This window comes from Salvelinus namaycush, chromosome 30, assembly GCF_016432855.1.
Source record: "Salvelinus namaycush isolate Seneca chromosome 30, SaNama_1.0, whole genome shotgun sequence".
NCBI lineage: Eukaryota > Metazoa > Chordata > Actinopteri > Salmoniformes > Salmonidae > Salvelinus > Salvelinus namaycush.
Genome location: NC_052336.1, coordinates 17,338,210 through 17,363,212, shown reverse-complemented (window position 1 = coordinate 17,363,212; position 25,003 = coordinate 17,338,210). Strand labels below are relative to the sequence as shown.

The following is a 25,003-nucleotide window of genomic DNA, read 5'->3' as shown; positions in this document are numbered from 1 at the left end:
CGATAATGTAAAATAATCAGAGGGTTTTCGATTCTAGTTATAGGAAAATTAAGTCCAGCGAAATTATCAAACGTATTTTTCCTTTGTTTTTCTGCTACCCAGATGTATTTACTTCCAGCAATATAATTCTCCATCAGTTTTCTTTTACTTATGCTAAACATGAGTTTCCATGGGGCTAGAACAAGGCCAATATAGAAAATAACACCAATGATATACAGCACACATATACAGCCAGATCAATACATGATTGCTTATTTACCACAGACAGGATCACTCAAATGACTTGCTGGCTTTGTTGCCTCATTCTGCTAATGATCTGGTGAACTTGGTCTAGCTAGCACAGCTGACCAGGCAAGTGGTGAGAGCTGTTAGCAAATCAATGACATTTAAGCCTCTACTTGACAACACAGGCCTATTGCTGGCACATTATTTACCTCCTATATTTTGGGATGTAATCAAATATGCAGATGATAACAAATACATTTTTGTGTGTTGTTTTAACAATAATAGTAACATACTCTTGCTGTCTAGTTTTATGAAAAACTTTGGGTTAACAAAAGGCCTATTCACAGTGCAGCCCTTTTGCCATCTCTTTTGATACAATTATGTGAACAAAGCCATGTAAACAAAATGCATAATGGCCCTGGCCTTGCCCTGGGCTGTCATTAGAGGAGACAGTACTGTTGGACTATCTGCAGACAGGACATCTGGGGCCACTTCACCCCAAGAGCTCTACCATTGAGTTTGACCCATCTGACCAAGCTTACAAATGCATTTCTCACTAGACTAACGTTCTGTTATTTGACAAGAGATGGACAGCTATACTCATAGCAGCTTGTTTTAAGGCAGGCTTTAAGAATTACATAATCAAATTGACTGATATTAGCACTCAACTGATATGACTAAGAGCATGCTTACCAACTTATAGATTTTTCTTCTGCCATCAGGAGTCATACAGCAAAAGGAATAGAGTCCTACATACAGTATTTCTCCTGAAACATGGTTTATAATTAACACATGTAGATATTACTCTTCTGAGATACATTTACTGTAACAATGTGTTTTTTTGCCGATGGGAACATTTGTCTTGTTCCATTTAAGGGAATAATTTGGATAGTGCTAAGATAATGAAATTGTGCATTTTTTAAAATGTATATTCGCCACAGCTTTCTATTTTCATTGCCGCTCACAGCTTCTGTAATTTCACTGCAATTTCAGCCTCAGATTGCTATTCTTTTTTCATGCTAATCATTGTTATTTTATAACCTGTATGAACGATAAGGGCATTTAAGATAAGAGCATTTACATGAAAATATGAAATGCTCCCAGGGTCAATTCACAGTCACATTGCAGTCCACGGGGATGAGCAGAGCGGACAGGCAGATACAACAATGAACAGTGACCTCTGCAGTGGATTCCATTTTACACCAGCATTCTACCAATGCCACTTGCTCTGCCATACTCAGTTCTGTGAAAGACAGTGAGGGGTAAGAGCACGGCCACTTCACATATGTTTTGTGTGACTGAAACCTCATATCGGTCTTTGCTCTGCTGTTAGAGATACATTTCTGAATTCTCATTCAACATGTCCCTGCAGCTTCTGTTGTGTTGATCACATGCAGAGGTGTCGAATGTAACTTGAGACTAGACACAATTAATGAGAGAGATCTGTGATAGGGCTTGTGTGATTATTTGTCAGTGCATGTGTTCCCCCATGGCCGTGTCAGCACTTAGATTTTCCCATGTGCTGGAGGATCCTGCTGTGGGGTGAGGCATGAGGAGCACGTTAGAGAGGAGTGGGAGCGCTGAGCCCACAGCCCTCCTCCTTACACCTCCACATCCCCTCGATCTCAGCATCCGGCCTCCTCTGTGCCTCCTAAACTCCCCACTGTGGTCATCTCCACAGACACAAAGAATAACAAAGAACACAACTCTAAAATGCTCCCTTTCCTCTCACTGGAGTCCCACCTCTCTATCCACCATCCAAGGCCATGCACCCTGTCACCCTACACCACGGACTACTGTCTCATCTGAGACCTTAGGTCATGAGTGCGGCTCGCAGGTGGACTCCCAGAATACGCTGATCATAACGTACTGAATTAACAACATGCATCTTGACTGATGCACTGCTGTTATTTCAGAACAGGGCCCAGGTTAAGGACTGTCAAGTTCACATGCAGAGGGATCCTCAGATGCAGCAGTGACACACACAAACACATGTGCACACGTCAAAACAGACTTGAGTTATCACTGTGATACTTGACTTGCCCTTCATAACTGGTCTCAGTTAACCCCATCTCTCACCAATTCCATCTCCAGGCATTAAATGCTGTGTCCATGACACACAAGTAATCCAATGTCAAAGAGATCATCTGTGCAGTTTGGTTGGGCTAAATGCTTTTAAACTGCATCTCTGTTCTCTTCAATTACGTAAGCAAGGAGTGTGTGCCGAGTCTAAATGACTTTGCATGATTTGTTCTCAGCTGGTAATTTAATTTAATATTACTAGCCAGTTAATAGGCAGATAACCCTTAGGTACTGTACTATGTAGCATCTGGTACCTCCACTTGCCTAGGCATCTGTTCCATGTTAAATAACTGACGTCAAGAGGTGAGGTTATACAAAATCTATATAATAAATTAATAGAAGCGGCTATCACAACTGATAGCTAGCTATTCAGCAGGTTCCCAAAATAGAAACTGAAATCTTTAATTTCCTTCAACTGATAGATTTCATTAGAATCTGTATCAGTAATGGTCACATGTTGGTTCTGACAGGTTGGCACTTGGTCACATTGTTTGTCAGACTGAGATGTGACTGAAGGTTGTGGTATTCAGAGCACCTTAACCTTTCCATTAGGAAGATATGCAGTCTGTCCTGGCCTGTTTGTCACCAAGCTGCCTTATCTTACAATAGAGAGGTGAGCCATATAATGGGAGCCAAACACTGGGGATCAAACAGACCCTCCCTTGAGCAATACGATTATTCAGGCAAGATTTCATCCTGTTGTAAATGACATTAAGCATGGAGCAGCCAGTGTGGTCTGATAGGAGAGATATCAAATCAGCCGCCGTGCATATTGTGATACCAACATAAACCTGCCTGAAGCTTATGGTTTAACTGGTTCAGTGAGCTGAACAAGTGAGAAAGTTGGAGAGAGAAAGAGAAAGAAAGTGTTCCGATTCTATTGGTATGCTGTAGGCCTTGGTTCTTTTAAACATGTTTATGCTGGCCAATGCCTGAACCCACATATTAGACAATTACATAGAGGCATTTTGGGGTCATTTCCTTGATCCCTTGATATGAGCCTCTTTCTAAACAACAGTGCTCTCTAGTGGTTACCTGTTCCAATGACATGTTAGAGGACATGAAATAGAATCAGCAGGATAGAATCATTACACTGTTATGAGCTGTGGTAGATGGTAGTTGCCAACCCGTTAATGACTCATAAAAGTGATCAGTTAATAACTTAGATAACCTAATTTGACTCATTTAGTTTATTTTCCCAGATTTGAGATCACAACAGTTACTGTGAGAACTTGAGTCCAGAGGAGCTGCACAGCAATGGGTGATGACAGAGCAGGAAGGAAGGGGCAAGAGGTACAACAGGAAAAGGAAAAGGTGGAGACAAGAGAGGAAGACCCTCACAGACAGAGAGGCAGACATACAGTATAGTGGCAGAGGAGAGACAGAGTGGGGGAAAGTGAGAGACACAGGCTAACATACATACATGCACATACAGGCACTATATATTAATGTCTCATCGCCCTCCCTCTCCTGGGACAGTGACATAGATCAGGGATCAGATTGAGGGGAAGGTGTGAGTCAGAGTAGAAAGTGGAGCCATAAAACACCGTTATTGAAAACAATGATTCCGCCAGTGGGTGGCATCAGTGGCTCAAAGTTCATCTCATCCAGGTCAGATAGGAAAAACAGTTCTCAGTCCCTTAACCAGCTGCATATTACTATAAGGCAGTGATTTACAAAGCACGGCTGCTGAATAGAAAATGCCATGTCAAGGCGGTCAACTCTAGTTGACTGTCAAGAGAGTGTGCCACTTCAGTTGAGTGCATTTTCCCTTTGCAAGTAATTGTTCTGTAATTTTCTTGCATAAAACAGTTTTATGCACATTTACCCTTGACTTGATAGCTCCAATGGCTGAGGTAAAATGGTTGGCATTTCTCAATTGACAATCTTAAATCTATGCTTTGGGTTGAATGCTCTGAAGGAAGCAGATTAATCAAATAAAATATCTACTTTAATACAACACCAAAGAGACACATACCTGTGTCTCATGATTTATCTCACTGAAATACATTGCTTTTACAAACCTCCATTATTATTTAGTCAGGAAATGTGCTTTTAAACACTTGGCCTTCTATAGACCTTTAAATGTTTTTAGTGATCACATTTCCTCAGCTTCTCCTTGATCTCAGCTGTACTGGACAAGGAAGTGAGGGGCAATCTGCTGACCCCAGTAGCTTTAATTGCATCACAGCACACACACCATTGGTCCGTCACACTGTGTGATGCAAATTTTCTGAACAAAATGTCCAGGCCCATCCAGCCCCGGGTCTAGCAGATGTGCCAGGTTTGGTTTGGAACACCTCCCTCGAATGTTTGTATGAGAGGCTCTGAGAACTCAGAGAAACAGACATTTTTACAAGCAGCATCATCAGGGCTTGCAAAAGTGTTTGGCTGAGTTTTTTGTGGTTTCCATGGTGATGGGTTGAAGGGACAAGTGGATGATACTATAAAAAAAGAGTGCCTCAATAGTCTGTACCTCTGTTGTGATTACATTAAACCAAGCTTTCCCCTTAAAAGCAAAGCTAATGAAAGGTATTGGATACTGGTGATAATACAGCCTGAGAGACATGCTTTGGCAGCTAGTATAATACATGGATTGTATGATGTTTCCTTTGAAATAATTGTAATTCCAAAGTAGATGCTTTAAAAAAAAAAAAGGTATTCTGGTGGTGTGGGGTGGCATGTAGCGTAGAGGTTAGAGCGTTGGGCCAGTAAGCGAAAGTCTCTGGTTCGTATACCCGAGCCAACAAGGTGAAAAGTCTGTCAATGTGCCCTTGAGCAAGGCACTTAACCCTAATTTGCTCCAGGGGTGCCGTACTGCTATGACTGACCCTGTAACACATTTCACTGCACCTATCCTGTGTACTGTATGTGACAACAAAACATCTTAACCAGGTATGATGAGAGATTATTTCATGGCTGTTGAATAAGACACAAGACACTGATGGTGCATATGGAGAAAGAGAACTGCCTCCCTCCTGTGAGAACCATGAACAATATCTGGCAGGACTACAGTGGACTGGCTGGGGAGAGAGTTGTATGGTTTGATATGTCCCCTGTGACCTCATCACCAAAGAATCCTTTCTGGCTCTCACAGATCCAGAAAGAGCTCCAGGAACCCATCCAGGAACATGTCCGTCTGGCCTGGGGCCTTATCAACACTGAGACTGGGACAGAGGAACTTAACCCATATATTTTAATTTAGGAGACTAGACATGGTAAGTAGACTAAATATAGGAGACATGCTCTTTAAGAGGAGTTAATGTTTAGGGTTTACTTTGAATACTGAGCCTGTATACTATGTGATGCTGAACGGCTTGATTTAAACGTGTTACCCCTATTTGTACTATTCTATGTGCCATATTAAACCATGGGGAGAACAACATTGTGATATTATGAAAGAATGACAGTAAACTGGATCAAGATGACAAATAACTCAGTTCATTTATTTACATTTGTTGCTTTAGGTCATACATAAAGCAACACAGAATCTCCATGAGAAAAGTAGGCTGCATTAGAAGTCCCATAATACATTATTCAATGCATTAATTTAAGAAAGAGTGGCATGCCTCTGCATGACAGAAAGCTGTCTACGCGAGTACACTTGCGTGTTTATGAGTCTCAGCTTTTCGATAGTAGGATCATAATAGTTTGTAGATTAGACATTTTTGTGAGAAGAACCGTTTTCAGGAACCGCCATTGTCTCACAAACACTGCTCTAGTTCAGCCCCCGTTAAGTATATCGGCGAATGGTTGGTATCGCCGTGTGCAGACGAAACAGAAAAATACAATGCTCAAATACTGCTGTCTGTAGCTCAAACACAGGGGTTAGAAGCAATTTTTACTTGTGTGTGGAAGTGCTGACAGTAACTGGGACTAATCTGACCAGACATTCACTCCAAAACATTATTCAGAAAACCATGTGACCATGCACGTGATCACCTTCAGAATGGCATGTCTCCTAACCAATCAGAAGGCTCATCATCAGAAAGTTGAAAACAGACTTCAAGTGAACATGAGGAGAAATTAAAGGAAGGAAATATAGGTTAGAATACAGAGAGAAATCAGAGGAAGGATCAAATCCAGTTAAAATGTATTGAAACTTTGTAATTGTTAGATAGTCAAAGAAAAGGCATTGAGAAAACATGAGATTGTGCTACTCAACAACACACAATTTAGCACTGTACAGTGTACTGCATGAATTATGTAACTTCTGGTTCAGGAAAGCACATACACACCACAGCATTCAAACATAGCCTGAGTTATCATGTCAGATTCTGTCCTCCTGAACAACTCCTTTCAGCAATATTCGTAACATTATGAAAAACATATTTAAGTGAAATAGACTTGTACAAAATAACAAAAATGATGAAAAACTTCTATTACAAGCATACATCAACTCTTTAGAAGATTGTCCCATATTCCACCTCATCATACAGTAAATTGAATTTGGCCTTGCATCTGTTTCACCAACAGGTGGCAGCATTAAACAGTCCATGAACTGGAGTAGTAAACCAAAGCCCATGGCCATGAAACCTCTTCCCCTTTTAAGTACAACGGACAATGCACAAAAATACTGGAGGCACTGGGCCATAAAATAAAGCAATAAAAGCTATCATAATGTGTAGCGAAAGTACACTACGGTCATGGTGTCATAGGAAATCTTACAATAACAACTTTTAAATGTAAACTTGTGTCAAACAATATTGAAATAGAAAAAAAGATGAGAAAATCTGGTCAAGCACAGATCCACGTTGGGCCCCGACCCCGACCCCGACCTGTGACTTCAGCAGGGTTTAGTAAACGTGCAGAGTCAGCACTAGTCATTATCCAAGGCCTGGACAGCCATTAGGCAGCCATTAACTCCCACACCATTCATCAGGCATCAGCCACAGGTAAAGGCAGCTCCCCAAGTTAAAGTGCTTCAAGTCAGTCTTTTCATTTAGATTACTTTTTCCGCACAAAAACTCTGTCATAACCTGAGTTAATCCATGTAAAAACTGGCTCAATTACGACAGCCAGTTGTTGAAAGAATCAACTCTAGAGCAATATAGATTGGATGATTTCAGCAGTCATATCAACCACATACCGTAAATGATTTAGACCACCATGAAACCATGTACAGCACATTACCCCTCATCATAAAGAAAAATATAATGTTCATGAAAAACTACCACACGTATCACAAACCAAGATACTGCTTGGGAAATGTTATTTGTTCTTTGGTTGGTGTAGGACTAGATCCAATGCACTGACAGCTACATATTCTGTGAGAAAATATTAACAAGGTACTTGTACACATGGTCAAACGGTAGCTTGCCGTCATATGACATGGCACAAATGCAAGATACACCAGTTAATGTTCGGCCAGGCTTCAGACCCTATTGCACGAGGGTTAGGGATAGGGTTAGGATTAGGCTTCCCTCCCTGGTGGGCCTCTACATGAGCCTGTGGCCCAGGTGTTCCTCCAGCCACAGCAGTAGGGGCTGGATGGACTGGGAGACAGGCCCGGTTTCAGAGTACATCTGCAGCAGCACCTCCTGGAGCATGAACAGCAGGGGCACTCCCAGGCTCAGCAGCTCATACATGAAGACATAGTCCTGCACATTGGCCCTAAAGTGGAGGCCCACAGCCTGGGCCGTACCATGCACCCAGCGAGACAGTAGGCGGGGGGAGTCACACACAGCCCGGGTCACACTCAGGGGCCAGCTCAGGCTCTTCCTCAGGCGGGAGCTGAAGGTACCTGGTGACTGGCTCTGCAGGCCTTCTGTTGGGTCACCGTTGGGAGTCTGTGTCTCTGATCCCTCCTGAACCCCGGCTCCATTCTGACCCTGAGGGAGAGACACAATGAGTTACAAAGATGTCCCACAAATTAACATCAAAATGACAATGGCAAGTGGATGATTGAATGATCGAGAACAATTACCAGATGTGAATTGAATGTCCTCCGATGGTTCATTCCATATTTACGTTGTGTGAAGTGCAGCTTGCAGTACAACTTGCCTAATTGAACATGATCAAAAGAGGATTTAGAAAAATGGGCACATAAACAGTTAATTATCTCTACCCGGCACAGCCAGAAGAGGACTGGCCACCCCTCAGAGCCTGGTTCCTCTCTAGGTTTCTTCCTAGGCTCCTGCCTTTCTAGCGAGTTTTTCCTAGCCACCATGCCGCTACATCTGCATTGCTTGGTCTTTTGGAGTTTTAGGTTTGGTATCTGAATAGGACTTTGTCACTACTGCTGATTTGATTGATTGATTGGCTGATTGATTGATTGACAGTAAGCGAACATCTAAACCTTAGTGTTGGGAAACACATACCCTGCTCAGAGTCGAAGGCATGGCCTCCCTGGCGTAGGGCGGCGCCACAGGTGTCACAGCGAAAGCACTCCCTGTGGAAATAAAGTCCCTCAGCACTGATCCTCTCCACCACATACACGCGCTTCTGACAGGAGTGACACTTGTCACCAGACCCGGGGAACTCCCTCCGCAAGGAACCCTGGGAAACAGAACAGACAGACAGACAGTGCTACAAACGTTGTCAGCACAGCAAATGACGATAATGAGGGAGGGATGCACTTGTGTCAGATTCCACAACTTTGACCATAAAAGGCCTTATGGCCGAGTTTGGCCTTTGGTTCACAAAGCATAATGAGTCATAGAGTCCTGCAAAGAATAATCATCCCAATCCTTATTTTACACAATCTCTTTTCATCTGACTCAGAGCCAGGGCCTGGAACATAGTCTATGTTCGTCACCTAGATAAGGGCTGTTGTTCAAGGCTGGTACAGCCTGAGTGGCTGCATGCTCAGTCAGACATGCTTACCGGAGACAGAGGCGAAGAGGCTGGGGGTGAACAGGGGGAGGAGGCTTTAGGCCTGTGGTCAGTCTCATAGAAGGTGACCAGCGTCTCAGCCCTGGCTGCTATGGCCAGAGACTCCTTCCCCACCGTCCGCTGACACGCAGCAAGGAGGAAAAGACTGGAGGAAGTTAGGACAGATAGACAGATAGATGATTTGACTACTTTGTTCTCTGACTAAGGCCGCTGTTGGGGAAAATAGTCAAGTTCTTTCATCAAAATAAGAGAGGAGGGAAGAGGTGAGGATTTTCATGAATGTTTTCTCATTATGGTTAACTAGTGAGCCTGTCTGGATGCTTCAGATTGTACTCTAGACTGACTGCATGGCGCTGACTCAAACTGATCAGAAATCTGGGAACAGGGAGGGGCAGTCTAACTCACAAAGTGCAACACCACAAAAATATATTCAACCTTAGCATGAGAGGCCCCAGAGTAGCTAAAAAACACCTCACATGCTTCTTGCATGCAAGACCTTTGTGTCTACACGTGTCCTTTGTAATTTAGAGGGTAGTACAAGTTACTTTAGCAGGCATGTGGCACTGGGGGCAAAATACCTGTTTGACGTTATTAAAAACAGCTTTGGTTGTAGTATTGCAGTGTGTTGTTGTTGGGATACATATGTGGAGCCACTGCTGTGACACTGAAACAGCAACATGACTGTGATGATAATAACTACAGCTGTAAGTTACATGCAAATTAGACTAGAAGTTAAACAAATATATACTTCTAAAATATATATAATTATCCAGATGACATCATGTTTAAAATCAAACAGACAGCACATCATTTGGGGTTTCTCTAAGAAGCAGCAGGCTCTGCATATAGAAATGATGTGGCCATAAATAGTGCTATGGTTTGGAGGCACACAAGAGTCACTCACCACATGTGACTCATTCAAGGGATCTCTTTGCATTTCTTTCATACAAAGCTGCATATCTAGTGCCCCAGATTGACTGGTCTTTGGTTTTCCATGAAGAATGAAGGAATTAGAGGCAACAGAGAAGAAAACTTAGTTGAACAGTTCAGTGACAGATAAGGGATAGATGAGTGCATCAAAATAACAGTATAATGTTTGCTCTGACATTAGGGGATATGGGTTTCGTCATGACAGACAGATGGTGAGAAATGGATGTGCTTGTTTTCACCTTGAGTTGGAGTAGAATGGATGAGGATGAAGACACGGGTTGAGAGAGTGTGAAGGTAGAAAGGGTGATTTCTGGACAAAGGAGGGAAGTGACTTTAGGAGTGGGAGCAGGGAGGATGGGAGGAGAGGGAATGGTCTGTTCAGCAGATCCAGGCTAGGGTGGGAATGGGAAACAGAGGAATGGAAAGTCAAAGAGGGAGAGGATTGTTAAAAGAGAGACTTGAGAATCAGATAGGTTAAATGATAGTTGGCATTCTCAGTTTGATGGCCTACAGTACCTGGTATTCCATGGCACTCTACCGTCCTATTGACCAAGCCCCAACCTGATTAGTCTCAATTCAAGAACACTACATTCCATTTTGACGTCAACTCAGTTATAGTGCTATAAATTAAAGATGTGCAATATCTCTGCATGATGAATATTGAATGACCACAAAGGTTTTAGCATGACACACAACGATAGGGACACAGTAAGCATTTCACTGTACCTGTTGTAATCGGCGCATGTGACAAATACAATTTGATATGATTGGATTTGACATGCTGAAACACAGACATGGATGTGGTTATTTATACCTGATGTTGAAGTAGACAGGAAGAGGAGGAAGAGGAGGATGGAGAATAGGTATGAGGGGGGGGGAATGTAGAAAGGGTGATTTCTGGACAAAGTAGTGATGAAGAGATTTTAGGACGGGGAGCAGGGAGGATGTGAGGTGAGGGAATGGTTTGACTCTGTCCAGCAGATCACGACTAGTGTGGGAATGGGAAAGTCAAAGAGAGGAAGATATTATGAGCATCGGATGGGAGTTAAATTAGAGTTTGCATGCTTAGTGGTTTGGGCCTCAAGCCTAAAGTGCCTGGTATTCCATGACACTGCATTCCATTGAAATGGAAACTCAGAGTGATATAGATAAAATGTGTATTTCTTCATGATAAATGTTAAATGATCACAAAGGTTGTAGTATGACACACAGTGATAGGGACACATACAAGACAGTGAGACAGACATGGATGTGGTTATTTTTTACCTGAGGTTGTAGTAGACAGGATGAGGATGAGGAATAGGGATGAGGAGGTGAGAAGGCAGAAAGGGTGATATCTGGGTAAAGGTATAATGAGGTGACTTCTGGACTGGGGTTAGGGAGGATGGGATCAGACACTGAGGGAATGGCCTGTTTTTCAGAATCAGGCTAGGTGAGGAATGGGACAGGGGAGATTTGCAAATGAAAAGAGAGGGAGAGGATTGTTAAAGGAGAGCTTTGAGTGTTAGTAATTTGATAGAAGTTACAATGAGAACTGGCGTGCACAGGGGGATAGGCTTTAAGCAAAGGTATTCCGTGGCACTATCAAATCATAGTTTTACCTAAACTCCAACCTCCTGAGCCTCAACACAACAGCTTACCCTGGTTTCCACTGAGATGGAAACTCATTTAAAGAAGGTGAGCAGTATCTTTTTTGATGATAAAATACCAAGGAAATACCTTTTCTTGTAATGGAAATTGCAGTATGATGACTACTCTAGCACTAAACACCTTGCTTGATGACGATCCTGTGAGTAATAAAGCTGCAGCCTCTTCCAGTGAGGCACAGAGAACCCTGTGCTACCTTTCAACAGTGCTGAGCACACCGAGTAAGTGAATTACCAGTGCTGTTCATACATATCATCACAGACAGAGCTGAGAGAGGAGGCTACCTAGTTTTCAGCCTGAGCTCTCTTCTGCAGGTCTGTCTCAGTGGGAATATAGAATCACGTAATGGAACAAGAAACCATTTAATGGAAGGATTTCTGTTTGAACAAAGAATTGCCTGATGTGTTTTCACAGGGCATTACATTGTTTAAAAAAAGCCTTGTTGAAACCCTCGGCGTAAACAGTCATTTATTGACTGACAGTGAAGGTGATTTAAATTTCAGATGTAGGATCTTAATTTGATCACTATTTTGTCGCTGACAATTTTCCTGCGCAGCGTATTCAAGGTTTAAAAAGATTTCTAAGGTTTGTAATTTCCACTTTAAAATGTCTGACTTTCTTTACCCTAATGGAAAATTATAAATGTTGAATGATCACAAATGTTTTAGCATGACACACAGTGATACCGACAAAAACACCTACAAAAAATGTCCATTAATTATAAGTCACATAATAATTCAAATTTCCTGTTGCTGCAGGATTATTTTCCTGTTTTAACGAGTTGGATCAAATTAAGATTCGACATCTGTATAACAGAACACTGTGTCCTACAATAACCTGAAATCACCTGCGCTAGCTGTGTTCTGTTGCTACAGACTCTGAGCAGCTAATGAAAACATTGCCATAAAAGTCATGCTTCTGGAGATGATGGATGTTGAATTTCAACACAGGGAGGATTTATGAACTCTGTGCAGCAGCAGTGATGCCAAACAAGACCGAGCGTGCAACACGACAAACACACTGAGGGACGGGAGAGGTGAGGGGTCAGAGTTCAGGGGTCAGATAGTCACCTGGGACGTAGAGGTCACATCCTCAGAGAACAGTGCTCTCAGGTGGACCGCTTTCTCCTTGATACTTTTATTGTGAAACTCTCTAGCATTCTGGGCCTGAGCTTTCTTCTGCTGGACACATACCATGAGACACAGAGACAAAGAACAGGCATCAGAAAGAGAAAGCTGCACCCGCAACACAGTACCACATACTCCCTGTCTGATGAATGGGTCTGAATAGTAATTATTAACTCCCAAATCAGAGTAATGTACGGACAAATAAAAGTATGAAATGTATGCACTCACTATTGCAAATCGCTCTGGATAAGAACGTCTGCCAAATGACTAAAATGTCAAAGGTAATGATCAAGCAAGATAAGTGGACTTTGGTCCTACTTTCCCACTGCAGGAGCTAGATGGCACATTGTTTATTGGGTGGTGGGGAACAATAGTTTTGCCGTGTGGAGTAGAGTGGCAGTTTTTATAACACTAATTTGACACACCAGCAGAGATGACTCCACTCTTATACATGTAGACTGAGACCCAGACAGAGACAGACAGACACACAGGACTGGCACAGAACAAGGCCACAAGGGCAGCCCACTGGCTAAACTTGCCAGTCAGCAGCCTCTGTACCTCTTTGTCTCTGCCAGGGCTGTGGGTCTGCTCTTGCTATTGTGGTCAGTGTGGATGATTCAGTGTTGACTTCACCAGCTGACTATGTGCTATACAATGCTAAATGTATAATCAGGATGATTATCTCAACATTCATATTCAGCCTTTCCTAAAAAGGATGTCTTATATGATCACACAGTAGGAGGCAATAACAATAGAAAAAGACAGAGCAGACAAAGAGAAATGGACAGATAGAGGAAAGGAGAAGAGAGGAGAAGAGAGGAAAGGAGAGGAAAGGAGAAGAGAGGAGAAGAGAGGAGAAGAGAAGAGAAGAGAAGAGAAGAGAAGAGGAGAGGAGAGGAGAGGAGAGGAGAGGAGAGGAGAGGAGAGGAGAGGAGAGGAGAGGAGAGGAGAGGAGAGGAGAGGAGAGGAAAGGAGAGGAGAGGAGAGGAGAGGAGAGGAGAGGAGAGGAGAGGAGAGGAGAGGAGAGGAGAGGAGAGGAGAGGAGAGGAGAGGAGAGGAGATGAAAGGAAAGGAAAGGAAAGGAGAGGAAAGGAGTGGAAAGGAGAGGAGTGGAAAGGAGAGGGGAATAGGTCACCTTGGTGATCTTTTCCTCCACCTCCTGAAGGCGTTGGAGCATTCTAGACATGGCTAGGACCGCTGAGTGGCAGGAGGGAGAGTAGCCAGGGTACTCTATGCTCTCTGGCTTTTGAGGATGCATCTGGGGTTGCGTCTGAGTACGTGTCTGATCAGCCTGTCTGACCTTCCTGAGGGTGTGATTTGGGCTGGGTGGGGGTTGGAGCTTGGGTTGGAGCTGGAACTGGGGTTGGGGCTGGTGCTGAGACTGAAGCTGGGCTTGGAGCTGGGGCAAGAGCTTGGGTTAAGGAGGAGGCTGGGGTGGTAGCCGAGCAATGCACTCAGCTGCATATTTGGCACAGGTTGCAGAATGAAACTGGAAACACACAGCACATGTGAGCTGCAGTTCTATGGCTCTCTGTCAACTCAGGGTGAGCTTGATGAAAAAACAATTGCAGCAAACAGGCTCCAGTAGTTTAACAGCTGGAGAGAATAGAAGGGAGATTTATGCCCCATGCTTTCCTTTATCATGTGAATCTATTTTTCATTTCCAACCCACAGGGAGCATTTAACACTCTCACTCCAGGTAGGTGATGACTGGTTTGTGAGTGAGTGTATACCAAAACTGAGTGACAGTGTGTGTTCTGCAGAGTGTATTAGCGTGGGTATGCGTGTGTATTACAGTATGTTGACCAGGCCTGCTCCAGTCCTCTACCTGTGTCTTGGGGGGAGGGTTGGGTGGGGTCTGCTGCCTGAGGTTGGTGAAGCGTGGGGTCTCAGTCATGTCCATGGAGCGTGGCCGAGGGGCCCTCTCAGAACCCCAATCACACTGAGACTGATGGGGTTTGTCAGCCAGAAACAAAGCCAAGGAAAAAGGTTAGTAGAAAGACAGAAAAGGAAGAAAAGAGAGAAAGTGACTTGCAAGATAAGTTAAGTATCTCACCAAACAGTTAAGAACAAATTCTTATTTACAATGACGGCCTACACCGGCCAAACCCGGACGACGCTGGGCCAATTGTGCACCGCCCAATGGGACTCCCATTCACGGCCGGTTGTGACACAACCTGGAATCGAACCAAGGTGTCTGTAGTGACGCCTCTAGCACTAAGTGCCTTAGAACTCTGCGCCACTCCCCCCAAGACTTTATAACCAAGTCTTAATCAGAAAACAAACCGTACACAACCAAGCCTGGCTCTTTCCCTTGGAACACAACTGATCACCTCTGTCCTATAGCACACTGTGGTATAAGGCATCTGAGAACAAACATGCCAGTTACTATACCATATTACAGTACTGTATAAGCTATGGAGGACAATGTCCAACACTGACAGTGTCCTTAGGAGGGGGAATGGGGGACATATCTTGGTGGTTCTGACCTGTCTCCGGAGGGTGAAGCTGGGGTTGCTCTCCTCAAACTTGGACAGGAGCTGGCTGGCCATGGAGCGGACCTTGTTCTCCTTCACCTCCCTCCCCTCACCCACACAGGACGCACTCTGACTGGAGAAGTTGGTTGCCTGTCATGAGAAATAGTGACTTGAGTTATCAGGGCCAAAATAAATTGTATTTTGCCGTATTTGACTGGTGCACTTAGAATGTCCTTACGAAATTGTAGTTTGATGGTAATAACTACCTCTTCCAAGTAACTGCAGACTTTTCGTCTCCTTTTGTACGTTGGGTCAGTATCTTCTAGCTTCTTCTCATCCTGAAAGAAAACAACCCAGCCATAGTATATGACTAAATATTTCAGACTTCACTCAAAGGTAAAAATATTCAACATGAAAGTGAACTATTAAAATAGAGCCCATCTCAAAAAAAACTCTAGAAGAATGATCTGTCTTTATACATTTATCTTGTGGAAGGCCCCAATACAGTCCACTTATTCAAATGAAATGACTTTTGAAATGATAACACAGGGAGGCTGAGAGACTCTCAAGTTGCAGTCGTTATCAATGAAGACAGGCACCTGGAGAGAGGAGTGTGATTACCTTCGGTACCCTTTTTCTTGGTACCAGAACTTTGTTCATACTTCTGACTGCCTTGGAAGGATAGTCTTCACTGTTTTCGTCGGCCCCTCTAGAATCTGCAAAGAAACACGAGTACATTAAAAGGTATGATATTTTCCACAGAGCTCAGCCATGAATGCCAAATAAAAGCAATGGCCAATGTGTTTTTACATTACGTCTAAAATAAACCTAATATTACTGTGTTGGAAAGAACCGGATGGGGCAAGACCATCTGTTTTTCCTGAGAAATGCCACCTAAAAAATAAAGGGCTTTTTCGTGGAAACCAATACTGAAACACTTCACTTCAGATCATAAGAATGTATACAATTATTGCTAAATAGTACATCATCATTCCGTGGGCAACCAGCTTTGCTGTGGATAGAGGCATATCATGTGACCTCTTAGAGACCATAAAGCAAGTACAACTGATGTCCATGTGGCAATAATATGCTCTCTTCACCTTAGGCATGTCAGACCAGAAACTGGAGTAAGGTGTAGTGTTTTCTCTCCAGGCATCCTAGAACAATAGACTATCTGTAAGGTAGCCTGTACTGCGCTGGGCAGATGTGCATTCCTCTCATGCCAGACAACGTGACTGATAAGGTTGTGCAACGCAGACGTTCTTTCAAAGGAAGCCAGATGAAATCTCATACCCTCTTTTACACCAGCTAAAGTGTCTCTAGAAAGACATAACTTATCTGAAAGAGAGCAGGGGTCAGCCCAGAAAAAAGGGATGAAATACATTAAAGACAGAGACAGCTTGATATGTAAAGAAATGGCCCTGGTGAAAACAATATAGTGAGAGGCTGGGCTTTTAATACAGTGGACACAGTGGAGTGGTAGGGTCAGTGACAGTGACGAGGTGTTAAAGTATCAAGTTTCAGGTTTTTTATTAGTAGTATGATCAGGATACACCCGGTATACACTGTCCAACGAAATGCTTACTGCAGGTTCCTTCTGGACAATGCAACAACAATAAGAAAGAATAAAAAATTAGAATACGAACATCAAGTAAATAGTTCAGTAGAATAGAATAAGTATAATACAGGAAGGCACAATTTATAGTTCAATATTTACACGCGTTATGGGGAAGGGGGGATTGGGGGGCTAGTATTTAAATTGTGCAGTATTTAGCAATAATAACAAGAGTCTGGTGGCAGCCGTTGTGATGTGGTGTAGCATGAATGTGTGTGAGTGGATGTATCTACGGGGGTGCCAGGGCAGAGCAGTAGGACTATATGCCTCTCCACCCTGTCTGCTCCTCAAGTGTTCAGAGCCAAACGCTTCTGCTGCATTGAAAAATAACTCTGACATGGGAAGGAGCCTTTTAAAAAAGGCCTAATGATATAAAGGGCTGCTACTTCAATCAGACTACATAGAAAACGATGGGATATTTTGTGTGTGTGTGTGTGTGTGTGTGTGTGTGTGTGTGTGTGTGTGTGTGTGTGTGTGTGTGTGTGTGTGTGTGTGTGTGTGTGTGTGTGTGTGTGGGTGCGTGTGCATCTGTGCGTCTGTGCGTCTGTGTGTCTGTGTGTCTGTGTGTATGAGTGCATATCTGTGTGGGTGTGTGCGGGAGTGAAATCTGAAGTCTGGGGCTTCAGGACAGACGTGTCTGCGGGGGGATGGGGTGAGGGGTGTGAGGCGTACCTGAGACGGGGAGGGGGGTGCCGCGGAACAGCTCGTAGAACTTGGAGAGGTAGGTGACCATTCTGGTCTTGTCTGGTTCCTGACCAGCAGCCATCTCCTCCCCAGTGGTGAAGGGCCGGATCCCAAACTCCCGCTCAGCCAGGTCACATGCCAGCTGGAAGTTGTTAGCCGAATCCTCCTCATTCAGCGAATCAAACTCTCTGAGGGAAACCGATTGAAATGATATCACGCGATGTTGTTGTAATGTTGTGTGGGTAACTAGGTGAAGGCTTCATAAGACTAAGCTGGCGTCAACATAGAAGTTATGAAACAGTTCTAGACGAGCAGTGTAGCCCTCACTTCACCACAAAGATGATGTCATAAATAACAAACTGCCCTAGATACTGAGTGTGACATGTAATACATAGTTATGCTTTCCAAACTCCCTTTCACATACTACAGGGTTTCTCTAAAATCGATTGTGTCTTCTGTGTGCTCTGTTTCGTCACACCTATCAGTAACAGAGAGAGAGAACTGCCGTCAGGAAAAAGGCTCTTCGATGAAGGTCAAATGTCATTCGCACCCACCACTTACATTTACTCTCACACAAAGACGGGCTGTGAGGGAGGGGCCGGGGCTTGTGTGTAGATAGTACACCAGGACATACATTGGCATGAATGGGTTACTTTCATGCCTGGTATACTTTACATTAGACACTCACAGAAGGAGACAATATTACAGCGTGGTGGTAAGATGTTTTGCTATTACTGGTGTCTTGATGTAAATGTTAGCCTAATGAGGAAATTCCCCATTACACAATAGAGGCATTTTATGAGGAGCCAGTCTATCGACTTACAATGACGAAGTGCTATATGCCAGGGTGTGCCAAGAAGAAGTCTCAAACATGGTTTATGAGGAGAAAAGAGTGAGTGCTGAGCTCATTTACAGTTACAGTAAGGTACATGAGGCCAGTCTTACTGTAGTAGTTTACAGGCTAGTTGTGTGTTGCAGTGTTTTGCTGTACGTACATGAGGTGGGATCTGAACTGGTGGATGAGGGCACAGAGAGCCAGGCCACTCTGCCACGAGGTGGTCAGGTCTGTCACGCTCACATTCCTGTAGCCCTCGGTCTGTTTCTGACACCACGTCAGCAGCCTGCCCGGCCTGATCTCCGACTCTACACACACAGACAGGAACAAGGTGTTCAGTAGGGAGAAAATGGCATGAAAAAGGGAGGCACTACCTAAGCTGGTCCAATAAGAACATAGATTTTTGTTTTCCATTGCCCTATTTTCCATTTGTGTGACTGTCCTCGTCTATCAGTGTATCAGTGTTTTGTCACTTGTCATGTGTTGTGTTTTTGTGGACACCAGGAAGAGTAGCTGATGCTTCTGCGAAAGCTAATGGGGATCCAAATAAATAAAATACTAAACACAACCCAGCTAACAGCCACCCACCCACTCACCTGGCAACACAGCCACAGAGCTAACAGGAAGTGAGATCATAGATGTGGGACAGTGACAGCAGGTGACGTTAATGAGAGGTAAGACTGATAAGAGGTAAGTTAGAATAGGGGCTGAAGTATGCATATGACTCTGTCAGGACATGTTGAACCTGTCTGTCATTGTGTAATAGGACCCATGGTTGTGTAACATGGTGTTTAGCGCATTATGTAGAGGCCAGGGTGTGCTTAAAGAGATACAGTATACATGGAAAAAACTTTTCTGATGATGGAGCCAAAAATCCCATCAGTTTATAATGAGGTCAGTTCTCCTTGAATAACTGCTAGAAACTTTCCAGTATTAATGTTTAACATGATCCATGGGGCCAAAAATATCTTGAAACGTAACCAGCTAGACTTTGTTAGGTCTGGTATCTGAGAACATCCTGAAGATATCATTGATGCGTTTAACTACTAGTGTATCAAGTCATGTTTTTCCTTTTCACAATACACAGAACCAGAGCTTTGTCCTCCAAAAAAATGATCAATGTAGGCGGGTGGGGGCTGTACCCTATATGACCCTGTACACAGTCAAGTGGCTCCCACTTCACCAAAACGCCGCTCTCACCATGGATCATTGAAAAACAAACCTCAGACGGCGACTTATTTCCTAAGCAAAGATTAATGCGGGCCCGTCCTCAGTCTGACATTCCTGTTAATGAGAGAAAAGGTCTGCCTTACCTTAAAGACTGCTGTGGGCCTCTGTCTCAGAACACTCCCAGAGCACAGGGAATGGGAGAGAACTCAATAGAACTACAGTGGAATGGCTTATCTTCTCCTACCTTTGGGTAAATAGCCACTGAATGAACGAGTGCTGCAGATATTTTAGCCCATGAAACCGAAGGGACTCATCCGTCATCATTTTCAAATTAGTTACTTGAACCAGTTGAATAGACATCGCAGCATGTTCTGTAGGTTGGAGCCATGCACTGGATCAGATGTACAGTTGAAGTCGGAAGTTTACATACACTTAGGTTGGAGTCATTAAAACTCGTTTTTCAACCACTCCACATATTTCTTGTTAACAAATTATAGTTTTGGCAAGTCGGTTAGGACATCTACTTTGTGCATGACACATTTTTCCAACAATTGTTTACAGACAGATTATTTCAATTATAATTCACTGTATCACAATTCCAGTGGGTCAGATGTTTACATAGACAAAGTTGATTGTGCCTTTAAACAGCTTGGAAAATTACAGAAAAGTATGTCATGGCTTTAGAAGCTTCTGATAGGCTAATTGACATAATTTGAGTCAATTGGAGGTGTACCTGTGGATGTATTTCAAGGCCTACCTTCAAACTCAGTGCCTCTTTGCTTGACATCATGGGAAAATCAAAAGAAATCAGCCAAGACCTCAGAAAATAAATTGTAGACCTCCACAAGTCTGGTTCATCCTTGGGAGCAATTGCCAAATGTCTGAAGGTACTACGTTCATCTGTACAAACAATAGTACGCAAGTATAAACACCATGGGACCACGCAGCCATCATACCGCTCAGGAAGGAGATGGGTTCTGTCTCCTAGAGATGAACGTACTTTGGTGCGAAAAGTGCAAATCAATCCCAGAACAACAGCAAAGGACCTTGTGAAGATGCTGGAGGAAACAGGTACAAAAGTATCTATATCCACAGTAAAATGAGTACTATATCGACATAACCTGAAAGGCCGCTCAGCAAGGAAGAAGCCACTGCTCCAAAACCACCATAAAAAAGCCAGACTACGGTTTGCAACTGCACATGGGGACAAAGATCGTACTTTAAGGAGAAATGTTTTCTGGTCTGATGAAACAAAAATACAACTGTTTGGCCACTATCGTTATGTTTGCAGGAAAAAGGGGGAGGCTTGCAAGCCAAAGAACACCATCCAAACCGTGAAGCATGGGGGTGGCAGCATCATGTTGTGGGGGTGCTTTGCTGCAGGAGAGACTGGTGCACTTCACAAAATAGATGGCATCATGAGGCAGGAAAATTATGTGGATATATTGAAGCAACATCTCAAGACATCAGTCAGGAAGGTAAAGCTTGGTCGCAAATGGGTCTTCCAAATGGACAATGAGCCCAAGCATACTTCCAAAGTTGTGGAAAAATGGCTTAAAACCTGTTTGGGCGGCAGCCCGACGTCGGTACACTTATGACAACAGCCAGCTCAAAGTGCAGGGCGCGAAATTCAAAATCTATTTTTTAAAAATATTTAACTTTCACACATTAACAAGTCCAATACAGCATATGAAAGGTACACATCTTGTGAATCAAGCCAACATGTCCGATTTTTAAAATGTTTTACAGGGAAGACAAAATATGTAAATCTATTAGCTAACCACGTTAGCAAAAGACACCACTTTTCTAACTCCATCAGTTTCTTACTCCATCACTAGCTATCACAAATTCGACCAAATAAAGAAATAAATAGCCACTAACCAAGAAAAAACTTCATCAGATGACAGTCTGATAACATATTTATGTATAGCATATGTTTTGTTCGAAAAATTTGCATATTTCAGGTATAAACCATAGTTTACATTTCAGCTACAATCAGAAATTGCACCGAAAGCAGCCATAATATTTACAGACACCAACGTCAAATACCTAATTACTCATCATAAAACATTTCAGAAAAATACATAGTGTGCAGCAATTGAAAGACAGGCATCTTGTGATTCCAGACAATATTTCCGATTTATTAAATGTTTTACAGCGAAAACAAAATGTAGCACTATATTAGCATAGCCACAATAGCCAGAAACACTTGGGCGCCCACGACCAGTTGACATGCACGACAGATATATGAAATAACATCATAAAATGGGTCTTACTTTTGCTGATCTTTCATCAGAATGTTGAACAAGGTGTCCTCTGTCCAGATGAGTCGTTGTTTGGATTCAGAACGGCAAATTTCCCTCTTCACTTAGCATTGGCACTAGCCGAGTGGCACGGAACTCTTCAACGTAAACACAGTCAGAGAACGCAACACGGCAAAACTCCCGAAAAAATTTCAATAATCTGATTAAACTATATTGAAAAAACATACATTACGATGATATGGTCACATGTATCAAAAAATATCCGAGTCGGAGATAGTTGTCATCCATTACGGCAGCAAAACAGAAGGCAATCGCACTTCCAAGTCGCGCGCTTCAGATTACCGGAAGTGGACGGTCACGTCAAAGAAATAGCTTTTATACCACCCCAGACCAAGATGAACAGAAAATTTCTTCTCTCACATCCTCTTGACACCAAGAGGAAGGCGTATGGAGTGTAATTAGACTCCTAAGTGTCATGACCATGTATAGGCATCAAGTTGAAGAGAGCATATATTTCTGACATTTCACTTCCTGGTCAGGGAAAATGCTGCCAAATGAATTCTGTTTCACTCAGAGAAATAATTCCAACGGTTTTAGAAACTAGAGAGTGTTTTCTATCCAATATTAATAATAATATCCATATTGTACGAGCAAGAATTGAGCAGGAGGCCGTTTGAAATGGGCACGATTTCACTGGCTACTCAACACTTTCCCCTGCAGCCATAAGAAGTTGTTTAAGGACAACAAAGTCAAGGTATTGGATTGGCCATCACAAAGCCCTGACCTCAATCCCATAGAACATTTGTGGGCAGAACTGAAAAAGTGTGTGCGAGCAAGGATCCTACAAACCTGACTCAGTTACACCAGCTCTGTCAGGAGGAATGGGACAAAATTCACCCAACTTATTGTGGGAAACTTGTGGAAGGCTACCCGAAACGTTTGACCCAAGTTAAACACTTTAAAGGCAATGCTACCAAATACTAATTGGGTGTATGTAAACTTCTGACGCACTGGGTATGTGATGAAAGAAATAAAAGCTGAAATAAATCATTCTCTCTACTATTATTCTGACATTTCACATTCTTAAAATAAAGTGGCGATCCTAAGTGACCTAAGACATGGAATTTTTACTAGGATTAAATGTCAAGAATTGTGAAAAACTGAGTTTAAATGTATTTGGCTAAGGTGTATGTAAACTTCCGACTTCAACTGTAAGTCCATACTAGACACACTGTACTAAAGCCTCCCAACTTCACAGTCTCTCTGGCCACTCCTGTATTGTGTGTGGCTCACCTCGTCTGGCCAGGTTCACAGGGCGACGTATTGTAGCATTACGCTCCAGAGAGCACGACTTCACTGGCAGCTCTCCATTGATGTACAGGTGACGCACCTGGAAGAAATAACAAAGAGGCACAGCTGAGATTTAGGCAGAAGAAGGGATAAGAAGACAAGCACAGTCCATCCTTCTTGTGTTAATGTTAAGGGTGAATCTGTTATTGGTGACAGGAAAAAGTGAATACTGCAATAAACAATGTGATCCTTGAGAATGTCTTTCGTACCTGGTTTTGCCTGACACAGGTAGAGATGAGGTTGGGATACCGAGTCCCAGGGTCAATGGTGTACTGCTCAAAGTTTTTGGCAATGTTTTCAGTGGTTGTCTGCGGCAGAATTCTGTAAAGACTCTCCCTGGAGAAATGCATATATTTAGTGTGTGTGTGTGTGTGTGTGTGTGTGTGTGTGTGTGTGTGTGTGTGTGTGTGTGTGTGTGTGTGTGTGTGTGTGTGTGTGTGTGTGTGTGTGTGTGTGTGTGTGTGTGTGTGTGTACAGTATGTGTGCTGACCACTGACCTCTCAGCTAGCACCTCCAGAGGGGTCATGCCCTCAGCCCACCTTTTCACCATCCAGGCTGAGTCAAAAGCAGCCAGGAAGCCTCTCGCACACCCTGTACCCATGGGCCAGAACGGCTGCACACACAGACACATAACAGTACATTTTGCTGAACATGCACATGTACTTTTATCATCCAACCATTTTAAAGCATGATTAAACACTGCTGTCACAGCCTCCTCACCTCTAACAAGCTGTCCCCAACAAGTGCCACCAGTAGCTGGCGTCCGAAGCATTCTCTGACTAGCGCTGCGTTCTCCGAAGCATACATGCTGGTGAAGTCAAACATGGCCACGTCTGGCTGGCCACAGGCATTTATGGCAAAGTCCAGCGTGGGAAGCTGGTAGTTGGTGCCAAAGTCAGCAGCTTCGCGGGCATAACCCAGCAGAGCTTCCTGGTTCACATTCTCACTGCTCAGCAGCATCTCTGTGTCTATGTAGTCCTACGAGACAAAGTCAGGGGAATTGTGTTTATGAGAGACCATGACCAAAAGGATGAAGTCAAAGAGGTTAAATAAGATGCAACATTGATACACCAGGTGTAACAACAGTTATTCACCTTGTATATTAGAGGACCATTAAAGATGGATGCTCTTTAAATTGTACTGGGACGCCAAGTCCCACATTGTCTTTATGAATGAATTCATGGGATGACTCATGCAGAACCCTGGCAATTGAAGTGAGAGCGAGCGCTGAGAGGGAGTCATAAGCCAGTGAAATATGTGCTCCTTTAGGGATGTTTATAACTCTTAGCTTTCATGAATGTCATTGTGGTGCCCGCCCGGCTCATAGGCTGTTCAGCTGGCAGACCACCAAGGATGAGATTCCTCCGACCCGGCATCCTCCTCTATTAACTCCTCACCTCTCCTTCTCTCTCAGCCTCTCTCTCTGTCTTTCTCTTCCTCTCTCTCACACACATCTGAATGCAACACCCTCAGACAGCAGGAAAAATCGGCCCGCGTCTGAATCTAGTTGATGATCCCTGATCTAAACAATGTTTGCTCACATGAATGATGACCCCCTTGTCCAGTAGGCTCTGCTTCTTTGCTGTCATGACAAAGTAGTGTGTGTTGTCCTTGTAGTACACAATGTTCTCCAGGTCAATACCTGCAACAAATGACAGACACAGACAGGAAGATTAAAACACCCCGTGATAATGTCAGGGTTGAAGATTTCTGTTGTTTGACAATGTGTGGATTTAAGTGCATTCTGAGGGAAGTCTGCTCCT

At 43.4% G+C, this 25,003-nt stretch overlaps 1 protein-coding gene across 1 annotated transcript in view; it reads right to left on the bottom strand.

Annotated features, from left to right (window-relative positions):
- Positions 1-5,726: 5,726 nt before the first annotated feature.
- LOC120024955 (F-actin-monooxygenase MICAL2-like) overlaps positions 5,727-25,003 on the bottom strand; it is a 49,999-nt gene continuing 30,722 nt past the window's right edge. Inside the window, exons 7-19 of the mRNA XM_038969342.1 lie at positions 24,782-24,882; positions 23,961-24,218; positions 23,738-23,853; positions 23,450-23,576; positions 23,184-23,280; positions 18,617-18,764; positions 17,610-17,809; positions 15,944-16,038; positions 15,589-15,660; positions 15,335-15,472; positions 8,628-8,805; positions 8,234-8,310; positions 5,727-8,138 (exon numbers count right to left, since the gene is read on the bottom strand). Coding sequence (XP_038825270.1) covers positions 7,746-8,138; positions 8,234-8,310; positions 8,628-8,805; positions 15,335-15,472; positions 15,589-15,660; positions 15,944-16,038; positions 17,610-17,809; positions 18,617-18,764; positions 23,184-23,280; positions 23,450-23,576; positions 23,738-23,853; positions 23,961-24,218; positions 24,782-24,882 — 2,000 coding nt within the window. The 3' untranslated portion in view covers positions 5,727-7,745. The remainder of the gene's footprint in view (positions 8,139-8,233; positions 8,311-8,627; positions 8,806-15,334; positions 15,473-15,588; positions 15,661-15,943; positions 16,039-17,609; positions 17,810-18,616; positions 18,765-23,183; positions 23,281-23,449; positions 23,577-23,737; positions 23,854-23,960; positions 24,219-24,781; positions 24,883-25,003) is intronic.